Source organism: Scyliorhinus canicula, chromosome 1 (assembly GCF_902713615.1).
Source record: "Scyliorhinus canicula chromosome 1, sScyCan1.1, whole genome shotgun sequence".
Lineage (NCBI taxonomy): Eukaryota > Metazoa > Chordata > Chondrichthyes > Carcharhiniformes > Scyliorhinidae > Scyliorhinus > Scyliorhinus canicula.
Genome location: NC_052146.1, coordinates 60,339,061 through 60,352,286, shown reverse-complemented (window position 1 = coordinate 60,352,286; position 13,226 = coordinate 60,339,061). Strand labels below are relative to the sequence as shown.

Here is a 13,226-nt window from a genome sequence, read left to right as displayed (position 1 = left end):
CCTGTGGCAATCAAAGTCACTGAAGCCCCTGAAGTTCTTTGACTCCAACTCTTTCTCGACAGTCAGAAAGGCCATCAGCAATATCAGTCGATCTGCATTCATGAAATAAAAAACAGCAGTGCTGGAAAACTAAGCAAGTGCAGCAGTATGAAATGAAAATGAAAATGAAAATCGCTTATTGTCACGAGTAGGCTTCAATGAAGTTACTGTGAAAAGCCCCTAGTCGCCACATTCCGGCGCCTGTTCGGGGAGGCTGTTACGGGAATCGAACCGTGATGCTGGCCTGCCTTGGTCTGCTTTCAAAGCCAGTGATTTAGCCCAGTGTGCTAAACAGCCCCAGTCTGTGGAGAGTGAAACAGAGGGCGTGATCTATCGGCCACGCCCCGCTGGAATCGGGTTGGGATGCAGCCGGTAGATCATGGGATAGGCCTCCCCCAGAATTCCCCACAGCCGTTACATCAGGTGAGATCTAACCAGATCTCGCAAGATGTGATCTGGGCCCCGCCCATAATGGACGGGACCCAGTTTCACACAGCTAAGTAAGGACCCACTTACTCCAGATCTAATGACCACCTGGCATCTGCCAGCCTCACTGAGGAGACCTGAGGTGTGACATTATACAAATTACAGCATGTGAAGAATTACTAATATGTTAAGCCTAGCCACCAGGGGGAGTTAAGGACAGTACTATAAATTGCACTGGCTCTTGGGCTTGGGGAGAGATTAGATTGGAGCTGAAGAAGACAAGATCCATCATATATTTCAGAGGTAGTTAAGATATAATATTTATAGTTGGTAGAATGAGATAGTGTAATTTAATTCTTACATGTATGTTTGCTGTTCAGATTAAGTGTCGAACTCAAATTTAGTAATGTTAATAAAATTAGTTTAATTCTTCAAAAGAGCTTTGTGTGTCTTTGTGGTCACTACGCCTTTCATCCTGGTACCCCTCACAAAGATCACTATACCAGGCAGGCACTGTTCAGTACTGGTCCCCACAAACGGACTGGAGGGTGGAGGTCAGCGATTCCTTTCGGGGCTTTGGAGTTCAGGACACCATTTAAAAATGGCGCCCCAAACTCTCGCTGCAATGGGGAAGTCCAGCAAGCGGAGCACCCCATTGTAAAAAATGGGGCTATTTGCAGCCTCGGCCGTGCGTTGCCCATTCAGGCTCCTTATTCAAAGTGAGTTATGATGAATAGGCATGTGGTTCTCGGCACTGCAAGTACCGGGAAACACGCGGTTCAACCCACTTGCTCGGGAACTTTGTTCCCTTTTGGGAAGATCGCGCCCATAGTTCCGATGGCTTCAAGTTTTATACCTCCATTGGTACTGAATGGAATCAGCGTAGGCCTGATGAGAAGGAAATTCAGTGAGTGGGGAGGTTGCGGGGCCGGGGGGGGGGGGGGGGGGGGGGGGGGGGAGAGAGAGATGAGGTAGCTCAACTTTCTCGGAGTGGAGTGGGGGCAGGTGGGAGAAAAAAGGATTGGAAGAGCAACAGTGATAGGTGATTATATCATAAGAGGAACAGATGGACAATTCTGTGGTTGCAGACATGACACCAAGATGGTATGTTGCCTCCCTGGTGCCAGGGTCAAGGATGTCACTGAATGACTGCAGGACATTCTTGCTGAACAGCCACAGGTTGTGGTCCATATCGGTATCAAAGATATAGGTAAAATGAGGAATGAGGCCCTGCAAGCAGAATATAGGGAGCTTGCAAATAAATTTAAGTAAAAAGGGCCTCAAAGGTAGTAATAGACACAGACATAGAACATACAGTGCAGAAGGAGGCCATTCGGACCATCGGGTCTGCACCGACCCACGTAAGCCCTCACTTCCACCCTATCCCCGTAACCCAAACCCCTCCTAACCTTTTTGGATACAAAGGGCAATTTATCATGGCCAATCCACCAACCTGCACGTCTTTGGACTGTGGGAGGAAACCGGAGCACCCGGAGGAAACCCACGCAGACACGGAGAGAACGTGCAGACTCCGCACAGACAGTGACCCAATGGGGAATCGAATCTGGGACCCTGGTGCTATCCACTTGTGCTACCGTGCTGTAATCTCAGGATTACATCTGATGTCACGTACTAGTGAGATCACGAATAGGAGAACAGACCAGATGAATGATCGGCTGGGGAGATGGTGTTGGAAAGAGGTACTTAGATTCCTGATGCATTGAGATCAATTCAGGGCAAGATGCGACCTGGACAAGCTGGACAGGGTGCCCCTCAGCAGGAGCGGGATGTCCCAACGTCCTCACAGAGGCATTCACTAATACTATAGGGGAGGATTTAAATTGGAGTGGCAGAGGGATTGAGGCCTGAGCAAGGAGAGACGAGAGGGAAACAAAGATAGAATAGGAGGATAGAAAGGTAAAAAGCAAAAGTAGAAGGCAAAGGAAACGAGGTTAGGCAGCAAATAGGACCATAGTACAAAAATGTATTAAAATGTTCAAAAGTCAAGGATAAAATCACTGTTTCTGAATACACAGAGCATTCATACGGGCTGTATCATAGCACAGTGGTTAGCACTGTGGCTTCACCGCTCCAGGGTCCCAGGTTCGATTCCCGGCTTGTGTCACTGTCTGTGTGGAGTCTGCATGTTCTCCCCGTGTCTGCGTAGGTTTTCTCCGGGTGCTCCGATTTCCTCACACAGTCCAAAGATGTGCAGGTAGATGGATTGGCCATGCTAAATTGCCCTTAGTGTCAAATGGTTAGCTGGGGTTACGGGGTTACAGGGATACGATGGGCAGTGGGTCTAGGTAGGGTGCTCTTTCTGAGGGTCAATGCAGACTCAATGGAACAGATGGCCTCCTTCTGCACTATGATTCTATGAAGGTATGAGGGTGAGTTGGCCTTGATAGATTGGGGAATTCCAATAAAAGGTATGATGTTGGATAAGCAATGGCTAATATTTAAAGAACGAATGCATGCATTGCCACAGTTACACATTCCTTTCTGATACAAAAACATAGCAGGAAAAATGGCCTAATCATGGCCAAAAGAAATTAAAGATAATATTAGATCCAAAGAGGAGTCTTATAAAATTGCTAGAAAAATTGAAAACCTGAGGATTGAGAGCAGTTTCGAATTCAAAGCAAAGGAGGACAAAGAGATTGATTACGAGGGGAAAAATAGAGTATGAAACTAATCTTGTCAAGAACATAAAGCAGACTGTAAGAGCTTCTAAAACTGTCTAAAAAGCAAACAATTAGTGAAGTCAAATGTAGATTATTTGGACATTTTGAATTCTCCCTCTGTGTACCCGAACAGGCGCCAGAATGTGGCAACTAGGGGCTTTTCACAGAAACTTCATTGCAGTGTTAATGTAAGCCTACTTGTGACAATAAAGATTAATATAACACTCCAAAGCATAAATATTTCTTTTGTTTTTACCATTTGAAATTGATGACAGTTCTATTGATATATGAATGATTAAGCATTATCGATGACACGTCATGGAATATTCGGCATGTATTCAATCTTATTCATGGAGTCATGGTTAGTCTACAAGCCAGATTTCAATCTTGCAGACCACGGAGATGAATAGAAAACAATTAGTGAACTCATGCAGACCGCTCATTAGCTTAGGTTGCCTATCACTGTATGTTCTCTCACCTAGTCTCATGCATCTACAAAATATTCCCTCAGTGGCTGCAGCATGAGAAGCAGAAGGCAACTGTGGTCAGTCAAGGGCTTTTGAGACGTTTGTGGATGGTGACCTCCTGGACCAGATGCTGATTATGACAGTTCAGCAGCTGCCAAAGCAGTCTGACCCAGCTGAATCTTTGGTACCTGAGTGGGCATGACTTAAAGATGTTGCAAGGGTCCAGATGACATCAGGTTCCTTTTCCATTGCAAAACTGTCCCTGCTACCAGACAGAGGGAGAACAGGCTGTGGGAGGTTTGTAATATGACAAAGGCCTCACTTAATTTGGTCTCCTAGTTTTATCTGAAGCACAGTTAGATGATGGAACCCAGAGAATGCATGTCTCAGTTTAAACATCCCTGGAAAATGCCACAGGTCCCTGAAAGGAAGGCCCAGTCTTTTGCATGCCATGTAAAAAAAAATGTAAAAGTCCCCCATTAAATTGAAAGAGCCTTATTCTGCACATGCTCTGTAATGCATCTTGTTTATGTATGTCTGCAATTGGCACTAGGGACCGGAAGCAGAAATGATTGTCGCACATTTGAAGGAAGGAAATATGTTTAAACAACTGCAATAATTCTGAAACATTCCCTTGTTCCTGTCACAGTGTGTTTTGACCATTTGTTTTTCACACCGTGGAAGCATTGCGCCAAAGGACAGCTTTTCAATTCCAAACTGGCTGTCATCTCTAAATGGCGGCAATCAGATTCCATTGATGTCAGAACATTGGCTGCAGAAAGTAAGAAATGGAAACCCACTTGCGTTTGAGACACAATTTCAGTTTCATTGCTGCACAGCCATTATAGTACATTGCTAATCTTTAATTATACACTGTCCCTACAATCGACAATGTTCTCCAGTAACACTTCAGTGACTATATTTAACAATGAAAGTCCTCAACAGGCTTACAGATCTGGTGACCTACAAAACAGATTTCACAAACAACAATATTCAATAAACCAGTATAATTCGCTCCACTAAATCACCAATTTTTAAGAGGAAATTGATTGCTTTCAATAAGAATATAATTTGAGTGTGGAAATGGCACTTCATTGTCCTTCAGCAGAAATGGCCCATATATTTTAATTCCGTGTGCTATAGCACAATCAAAATTATAAAGAAATATGATTGGCGCAGGTTCTTTAGTTAATGCTGTAAATTGAGCTTCTTCTTCTTCACAAGCTTATGCATTTCTCTAATATCATGTTTATGGCAGAAAAGAGTTATTTTCCCCTTGCCAGACAGCCCTTCCTTTGAATTTCCTGTGCAGTGTTAGCTGAGGGTGTAGGAGGTTGTTGAGAGAGAAGCCACCATTATTTCCCTTCAGTAATGTTGTCCCTTTTTTCCTGGGAGGCATTGATTCGAGTCACAATGTGATGCTGCATGATTGCTTATAACATCCCAGGTCATCTTTTTTCACGAACCAGTGGCCTTCAAAATTGACCACTGTGACCATTGCAGAAAGGACCAATGTATCCTTACCCAATATTCAGCATGGGGTATTGGTTGTGATCGAGAAAATAAGAAATTATTTAAATTTATATGGCACCTTTCACGAACTCTGGAATACCAAACTACTTTGTAACTTCAAATATTTTTGAAAAGCTGGTCTTGTTGAAACCTTGGTACCATGACAACCATTTTGTATGTCAACAAGCCCATACAAACAGCAAAGTGATAAATTATCAGATAGTTTGCCTTGTTAGTGACATTGACTGCGGAATAAATATTGGCCTGAGCACAGCAGATAACTCACCTTTGAGTGCCATGGATCTTTTATGTCCTGAGGTTATTCAGATCAATCATTGATTTAACATGTCATCCAAATGATGACTTCTTGAACTGAGCAGAATTCTCTCAATATTTCCCGAAATTGTGTGTTCAAATCTCTAAAGTGGGACTTGAACCCACCAACGCATCACACAAGCTTTCCAACCTCACATTGATTCTGTATACACCTCCACTGCCTCAGGAAGGCAGACAGCATTATCAGAGACCCCTCTCACCCAGACATTGCCTTCTTCCTAACCCTTCCATCAGGCAGAAGGCACAGAAGTCTGAAGACCCGCACATCTAGATATAGCAATAGCTTCTTCTCCACAGCTACTAGACTCCTCAATGACTCCCCCACGGACTGATCTGTTCTTGCAAGAACACTATTCACTATGCCCTATGCTGCTCTTGCTCATGGAATTACTTTGTTTGGCCCCCATGTTCCGCACTGTAACCAAACACTGTCGATGTACCATTTGTCAATGTACTCTGTTGAATATTCTTTTTGTCTACTATGTACGTACTGTGAATGTTCCCTTGTCCACAGAAAAATATTTTTCACTGTACTTTGGTACATGTGACAACCAAATCAAATCAGGTAAAGGTGCTACCGCTGAGCCAAGACTGACATCCTCTGTTGTAATCAACCCTACCTGCAATACCTCTTTTACTCCCTGGCTGAAATTGGATAACTCAACGCAGATAGGAGATTTAACTGCGTGGTTCCTGGACTGGTTGTGATACCAGCGGATCCATTAGGGGCCCCAAGGAATCAACTCAATAGAGAGGTTAGTACTTCTGTGCGCCAATGAATGTTTCCTGAGGTTGGTAAAAAATAAAGTAATCATGATTTTGAAAAATGTTTTGCAATGTGGAATCCAATACTACACAATCGTCCCCAAGTTAAAGGGGGAGGCAGTGATATAGTGATAATATCACTGGCCTTGTAATCCAGAAGCCCAGCTCTCAGTTGTACCAAACGACGACAGTAAAGTTGAAAAAGAATAAAACCGGGTGGACCATTAGCATCAACCAAGCCACTGGAATGACAATACCACGTATACATAAAAATGAGTTGTTACCCTGGAGAACTTACAACACAGGACTACTTGTATGCCAAACAGTTAAAGCAGCTTGCAATAGACAGAACTAAACCATCCCCCAACCAACTGAATGAATCAAAGTCCTGCAGTCCTGTCAAATCTAGTCATGAATAATGATGGACAATTAATCAACTACCTGGAAGATGAGGCTCCACAAATATCCCCATCCTCAATGATGCGGGGGGCCAGCACATCTATTCAAAAGACAAGGCTGAAGCATTTGCAACCATATTCAACCAGAAGTAGAGAATGGATGATCCATCTCTGCCTCCTCCCGAGGTCCCCAACATCCAGATGCCAGTTTCCTGCCAGATAATATCAAGAAAAAGCTGAAGGCACTGGATACTGCGAAGGCTACGGGCCCTGACAACATCCCAACAGTATAGTGTTGAAGATTTGTGCTGTTTAACCAGCTTTGCCCCTCACCATTCTGTTCCAGTACAGTTACACCACTGGTATCTACCTGACAATGCTGAAAGTTGTCCAGGTATTTCCGGTCCAGAAAAAGCAGGACAAATCCAAACTTACCAATTACCACCCCATCAGTCTATTCTCGACAACAACAAAGCGATCGAAGGGACCGTGTAAACGACAGTGCACAGCGACAGGTGGCAATTGAACAGCAATAAAAGCTTATGTTCTGCCAGGCCCACTTCACCCCCAAGCTCATTACAGCCTTGGTCCAAACATGGACAATGGAGCTGAACTCAAAAGATGCGAATGACTGCCCTTGACATGAAGGGCGTATCTGACCAAGTATAACATCAAGGATATGCAGCAAAACAGAAGTCAGTGGGAATCAAGGGGAAAACTAACCACTAGTTGAAGTTTTACCAAGCACAAAGAATGATAGTTATGGGATTGGAGATCAACCATCTGAGTCCCAGGACATTTTGCAGGAGTTCCTCAGTATAGCATACTAGATGCAACAATCTTCAGCATTTCGTTAACAACCTTCACTCCATCATACCATCAGCATTGGGAATACTCGCTGATGATTACACAATGTTCAGTACCATTTGCAACTCCTTAAACATTGAAGACGTCTGTGTCCATATGCAGACAACAGTCAGGCTTGGGCTGATAGTCGGCAAGTAATATTTGTGCCACATAAATGCCATACAATAACTATCTCCATCAAGATAGAATCTAACCATCACTCCTTGACATTCAATGGCGTTAGCATCACTGAATTCCCCCACTACCAACATCCTGGTGATTACCATTGATCAGAAACATAACTGAACCAACTACGTAAATACTGTGGCTACAAGAGCAGTCAGAGGCTGGGAATTTTGCAGAGAGGCTAACTTACCTCCTGACTCTCCAAAGTTGTCCACCATCTAAAAGGCACAAGTCAAGAATGTTGTGGAATACTGTCCACTTGCCTGGATGAGTGTGGCTCGAAGAACACACAAGAAGATGGCTTCCATCCAGGACAAAGCAACTCACTTGATTTGCATCCCATCCACCAAATTAAACAAACACCCCACCACCAATGCACAATGGCAGCAATGTGAATCATCTGCAAGCTGCAGCAAATCACTAAAGCTCCTTCGGCAGCACCTTCCAAACAACAATCTCTACCACCAAGAAGGACAAAGGCATGGGAACACCATCACCTGCAAGTTCATCTCCATGTCACACACCATCCTGCCTTGGAACCACAACACCGTTCCTTCACTGTCACTGGGTCAAAATCCTGGAAATCCCTTCCTAACAGCACTGTGGGTGTTCTGGCAACACATGGATTGCAGTGGTTCAAGAAGGCGGATCACCACTATCTTCTTAAAGCAATTAGGGAAGGGCAACCAATGTTGGCCCACATGTGAAAGAATTAAAAAAAGGGAAGTTAACTGTCATAATATGCACCCATGCACATCATGAGGTAAAGACAGCAGTGACGGCCACCCAGGTTAACCAATCAACACACAGGACAGAACACAACCAATCACCAGACAGAATTCTAGAGGGGGGCTTCCTACTATAAAACACACGAGGCATCAGCACTCCGCCTCTTTCCACTGGTGACAACTGTAGTGACAGTCAAGGTGTATATATCAGTTTGCATCTTCTACACATGGATCAGAGCTAGTCTGGTCTAGTTAGTTAGAGTTAGTACACTTAGAGTAGTAGAGTGTCAACCCACAGCAAGCTGTGTGCCTAGTTACAGAAGTTCAATAAATCGTATTGAACCAACGTCTAAGTTTGGTGTCTGCTTTACAGTCCAACTGCATCCTGTTGCAGTCCGTGTTACCCCAGGGTGAATAACACGACATTAACATGGAAACCAGACAGTGCAAGAGTGTATTTTCTGGGCAGTGAAGGGCCCTGTCAAGAGTGGTATTTGACTTTATGAAACAATGCTCATTGCTGGTTAGGAGACAAAGTTGGAATTACAATCCCAGTTTATGGTCATCATTATTGGCAGAAACGCAACTGAAGTGTCAGCTAGTCTCAGTTGGTGAGCCTCTTGTTTCTCTGTCAGTAGATTACCGCTTCCAGCCGCACTGTAGGCCTCAAGAACATAATCCTGGTTGACATGCAAGTAGAGCTCTGTGGGAGAGGTACACTGTTGCAAGTTGCAGAATCAACTCCGTCTACGTGCTCAGGTGATGGTGAAACATCCCATGGTATGATTTGAAGACGAGGAAGCAGTTGTCCCAGCCCTGGGAGAACTTGCTCCTTCAGCAACCACCGCCAGTGATGGATTCCTTTGCTGAATATTTTCCCCCAACCAACAAGACCTGAAAATCAGATTAAGTGGTCATTTATCTCGGCCGTTGGATCATGATTTGCATTAATTGACCGCTGCAGTGTTCTACCTAAGGATGATGTGCTTCAGAATCAACTCATTGGTTGTACAGTACTTTGAGAAGTTCTCTGTCAGAATGGGAGCCTTTCCTTTTGTATTGTGGTAGTACAAAAGGAAAGGCTCCCATTCTTACAGAGAACCTGTGTTAGTGGGGGCCAGGTTTAGCTCAATTGGCAGGACAGCTGGTTTGTGATGCAGAGTGAAGCCAACAGTGTGGATTCAATTCCTATACCAGCTAAGGTTATTCATGAAGGTCTGCCTTCTTAACCTTGCCCCTCACCTGAGGTGTGGTGATCCTCAGGTTAAATCACCACCAGTCAGCTCCCCCCCTCGAAGGCGAAAGTAGCCTATGGTCACCTGGGACTATGTCCACTTAACTTTTTTTTTAACTTATGGTAGTACAAGGACTAAATGAAAGGTGAACAGACATTGTGCTTCTGAAGGGACATAAATATTCCAATGGAAGTGCTGCGGAAAGAGATGCTTGGAAATTATTGGATGTGATTTTCAAACTGCTATTAGATTAAAGCACTGGAGAAGTGAATAAGGAACTGTGGTGGTATTAGATTATATTGTAGAGTTTAAAATTATATAAATGGTGTTTTACAGTACAGAGAGAGAGATAGAAATCTACAATTTTTACACTTCGCTGAACTTCAGTGGTTCAGTTTCCTTAGCCGAAATCTGAAAATGAAATGACTGTCCTATACCGTCTTGGGGAAAGAACACAGATTTACCTGGTGGAGCAGCTGGAAGACCTGGAGGCTGAGTGTGAATTAGAATGTCTGCACCTGTGGCCTTTGCGTGAAGGTGATGCGGCTCGAGACCTTAATAGGAAGACAAAAGAGAGATGATCAGTGCCCTGCCAGGAGCAAATATGAGCGCAATTTGCGGAGGGGCATAAAATAATAAGAGGGTAATTATATTAGGTGATTTCAACTTTCCCAAAATTAATTGGGATAGCCATCATGTTAAAGACCGAGGAACTGATCATCGACTGCAGGAAGTGTAGCACAACATCCACTTCCCCCCGCCACCCCATCTGCATCAATGGCTCCGAAGTGGACATGGTCGATATCACGTTGATGCAACAGTTAAGAAAGCCCAACAACGTCTCTACTTCCTACGGAAGCTAAAGAAATTTGGCACGTCTGCATCAACTCTCACAACAGATGTGCTGTAGAGAGAGAGCATCCTATTTGGCTGCATCACAGCATGGCATGGCAACTGCTCAGCCCAAGATCGCAAGAAACTGCAGAGTGTGGTGAACCCAGCCTAATGCATCACACAAGCTTGCCACCCTCTCATTGATTCTGTCTATACCTCCCGCTGCCTCAGGAAAGCAGACAGCATTATCAGAGACTCCTCCCACCCAGGTTTTGTCTTCTTCCAGATCCTTCCATCAGGCAGAGGATACAGAAGTCTGAAGACCCGCACATCCAGATATAGGAACAGCTTCTTCCCCACTAGACTCCTCAATGGCTCTCCCTCGGACTGAACACTATTCACTATATCCTATGTTGCTCTTGCTCATGTATTTGCTTTGTTTGGACCCTTGTTCTGCACTGTAACCAATCACTGTTTGTCGATGTACCAATTGTCAATGTACTCTGTTGATTATTCTTTTTTTGGTCTACTGTGTATGTTCCCTTGGCTGCAGAAAAATACTTTTCACTGTACTTCAGTACATGTGACAATCAAATCAAATCAAATCGAATCAATCAAGCAATCATCAATCAAGGGCTAAGAACAATGAACAAAGAACAAAGAGAAGTACAGCACAGGAACAGGCCCTTTGGCCCTCCAAGCCTGCGCCAAACATGTTGCCCGTCTAAACTAAAATCTTCTACAGTTCCGGGGTACGTATCCCTCTATTCCCATCCTATTCATGTATTTGTCACGATGCCCCTTAAACGTCACTATTGTCCCTGCTTCCACCACCTCCTCCGGTAGCGGGTTCCAAGCACCCGCTACCCTCTGTGTAAAAAACTTGCCTTGTACATCTCCTCTCAACCTTGCCCCTCGCACCTTAAACCTGTACCCCCTAGTAATTGACCCCTCCACTCTGGGAAAAAGTCTTTGAACATCCACTCTCTCTATGCCCCTCTTAATTTTGTAGACTTCTATCAGGTCGCCCTCAACCTCTCTTCATTGCTGCTGTGGGAGGCAAGGGAAGAGATTGTCGGGGCTCTGACCCAAATTTCTAATTCTTCTCTGGCCACGGGGGAGGTGCCTGGGCACTGGAGAACAGCTAATGAGGTCCCACTATTTGAGAAAGGTTGCAGAGACAAGCCAGGGAACTACAGACCACTGAGTCTCATGTCAGTCACACGTGGGAAACAACTGGAGAAGGTTCTGAAGGAGAGAATCTATCTCCACTTGGAGAGGCAAGGTTTGATCAGGGATAGTCAGCATGACTTTGTCAGAGGAAGGTCATGTCTAACAAATTTCATTGAATTTTTTGAGCATGTAACCAAGTGTATAGATGAGGGTAGTGCAGTTGATGTAGTTTACATGGATTTCAGCAAAGCCTTTAACAAGGTCACACGTGGGAGACTTATTAAGAATGTAAATGTGTATGGGACACAGGATGATTTGATAAGGTGGATTCATAATTGGCTTCATGGTATGAGACAGAGGGTGATGATAGAGGCTGCTTTAGTGTTTGTAAGCCAGTGACCAGTGGCGTACCACTGGGATCCGTGCTGGACCCCCTATTGTTTGTCATTTATATAAATGACATAGATGACTATGTGGGGGTAAGATCAGTAAGTATGTGGATATCACAAATGGCCGGGTGGTTAACAGTGGTGTTGAGTGTTTTGGGTTAACGGACGATATAGACGGAATGGTCAAATGGGCGGATCAGTGGCAGATGGAATTGAACCCTGAAAAGTGTGAGGTGATATGCTTTGGAAGGAGTAATTTAACAAGGAAGTATACTTTGAAAGGCCTGACACTGGGAAGTTCTGAAGAATAAAGCATCCTTGGCTTGTTTGTCCATAGATCTCTGAAGGCAGAAGGGCAAGTTAATAGGCTGGTGAAAAAAGCCACATATGACACTTGCTTTTATCAATCGGGGCATAGATTACAAAAGCAGGGCGGTCTTCACACAGAGGGTGGTGTGCATCTGGAACAGGCTGCCAGAGACAGTGGGAGAGGCGGGTACAACCTTGTCCATTAAAAAGCAGTTAGACAGTTACATGGGCAGGGTGGGTATGGAGGGATATAGGCCAAATGCAGGCAAGTGGGACTAGCTTAGTGATAGAAACTGTGCGACATGGACAAGCTGGGCCGAACGGCCTGATTCCATGCTGTAAACATCTAAATTTATGACTCTATTTGTGATCATTAAAGTACATGGAGTATCTGTCTCGATAATGAACGTGTATGGCCCGCTGAATTACTCGCGGAGTTCGTCACTGAGGTCTTTTTGGACTTTGCTGAGTTGGCTTTGGTCAAGTCTTCTGCGGGCGGAGACTTTAAATGTCATCTGAATCCTTTGATGGACAAGCTCCAGGTGACTAGTAATCTCCCCAATCTGCAGGCTGTGGTATCAGCTTAAGCATGCAAGACGGTGGGATACCTGGATATGTGGAGGACTTTAAATCCTGGAAATAGAGAATTTACATTTTTCTCAGCCTCACATCAGAGTCATGTTAGAATTGACTATTTTTTTGTGCCTAGGGATATCCTACATTGGGTGTTCATCTGTTCCATAGGTGGCATCATGATCTCTGACCACACTCCTGCCTTCCTAGAGTTTTTACTCCAAGGACTTGTGTCCCCACCCCCCACCCCTCGCCCCCGATCTAGGTCATGGTGTTTCGACGCCTCCCTGCTTAGGGCTAAACCTTTTACTATGTTGTTTAAGAAG

The 13,226-nt window shown here is 44.5% G+C and overlaps 1 protein-coding gene and 1 long non-coding RNA gene across 3 annotated transcripts in view; one reads left to right on the top strand and one right to left on the bottom strand.

The window, feature by feature from the left end:
- Positions 1-13,226, bottom strand: part of srrm4 (serine/arginine repetitive matrix 4) — a 458,400-nt gene that overhangs the window by 53,076 nt on the left and 392,098 nt on the right. For both annotated transcript variants that reach the window (XM_038791318.1, XM_038791327.1), the window contains exon 7: positions 10,087-10,176. In XM_038791318.1, coding sequence (XP_038647246.1) covers positions 10,087-10,176 — 90 coding nt within the window. The remainder of the gene's footprint in view (positions 1-10,086; positions 10,177-13,226) is intronic.
- LOC119962965 overlaps positions 1-13,226 on the top strand; it is an 83,891-nt gene that overhangs the window by 26,952 nt on the left and 43,713 nt on the right. The gene's annotated exons all lie outside the window — the stretch shown is intronic.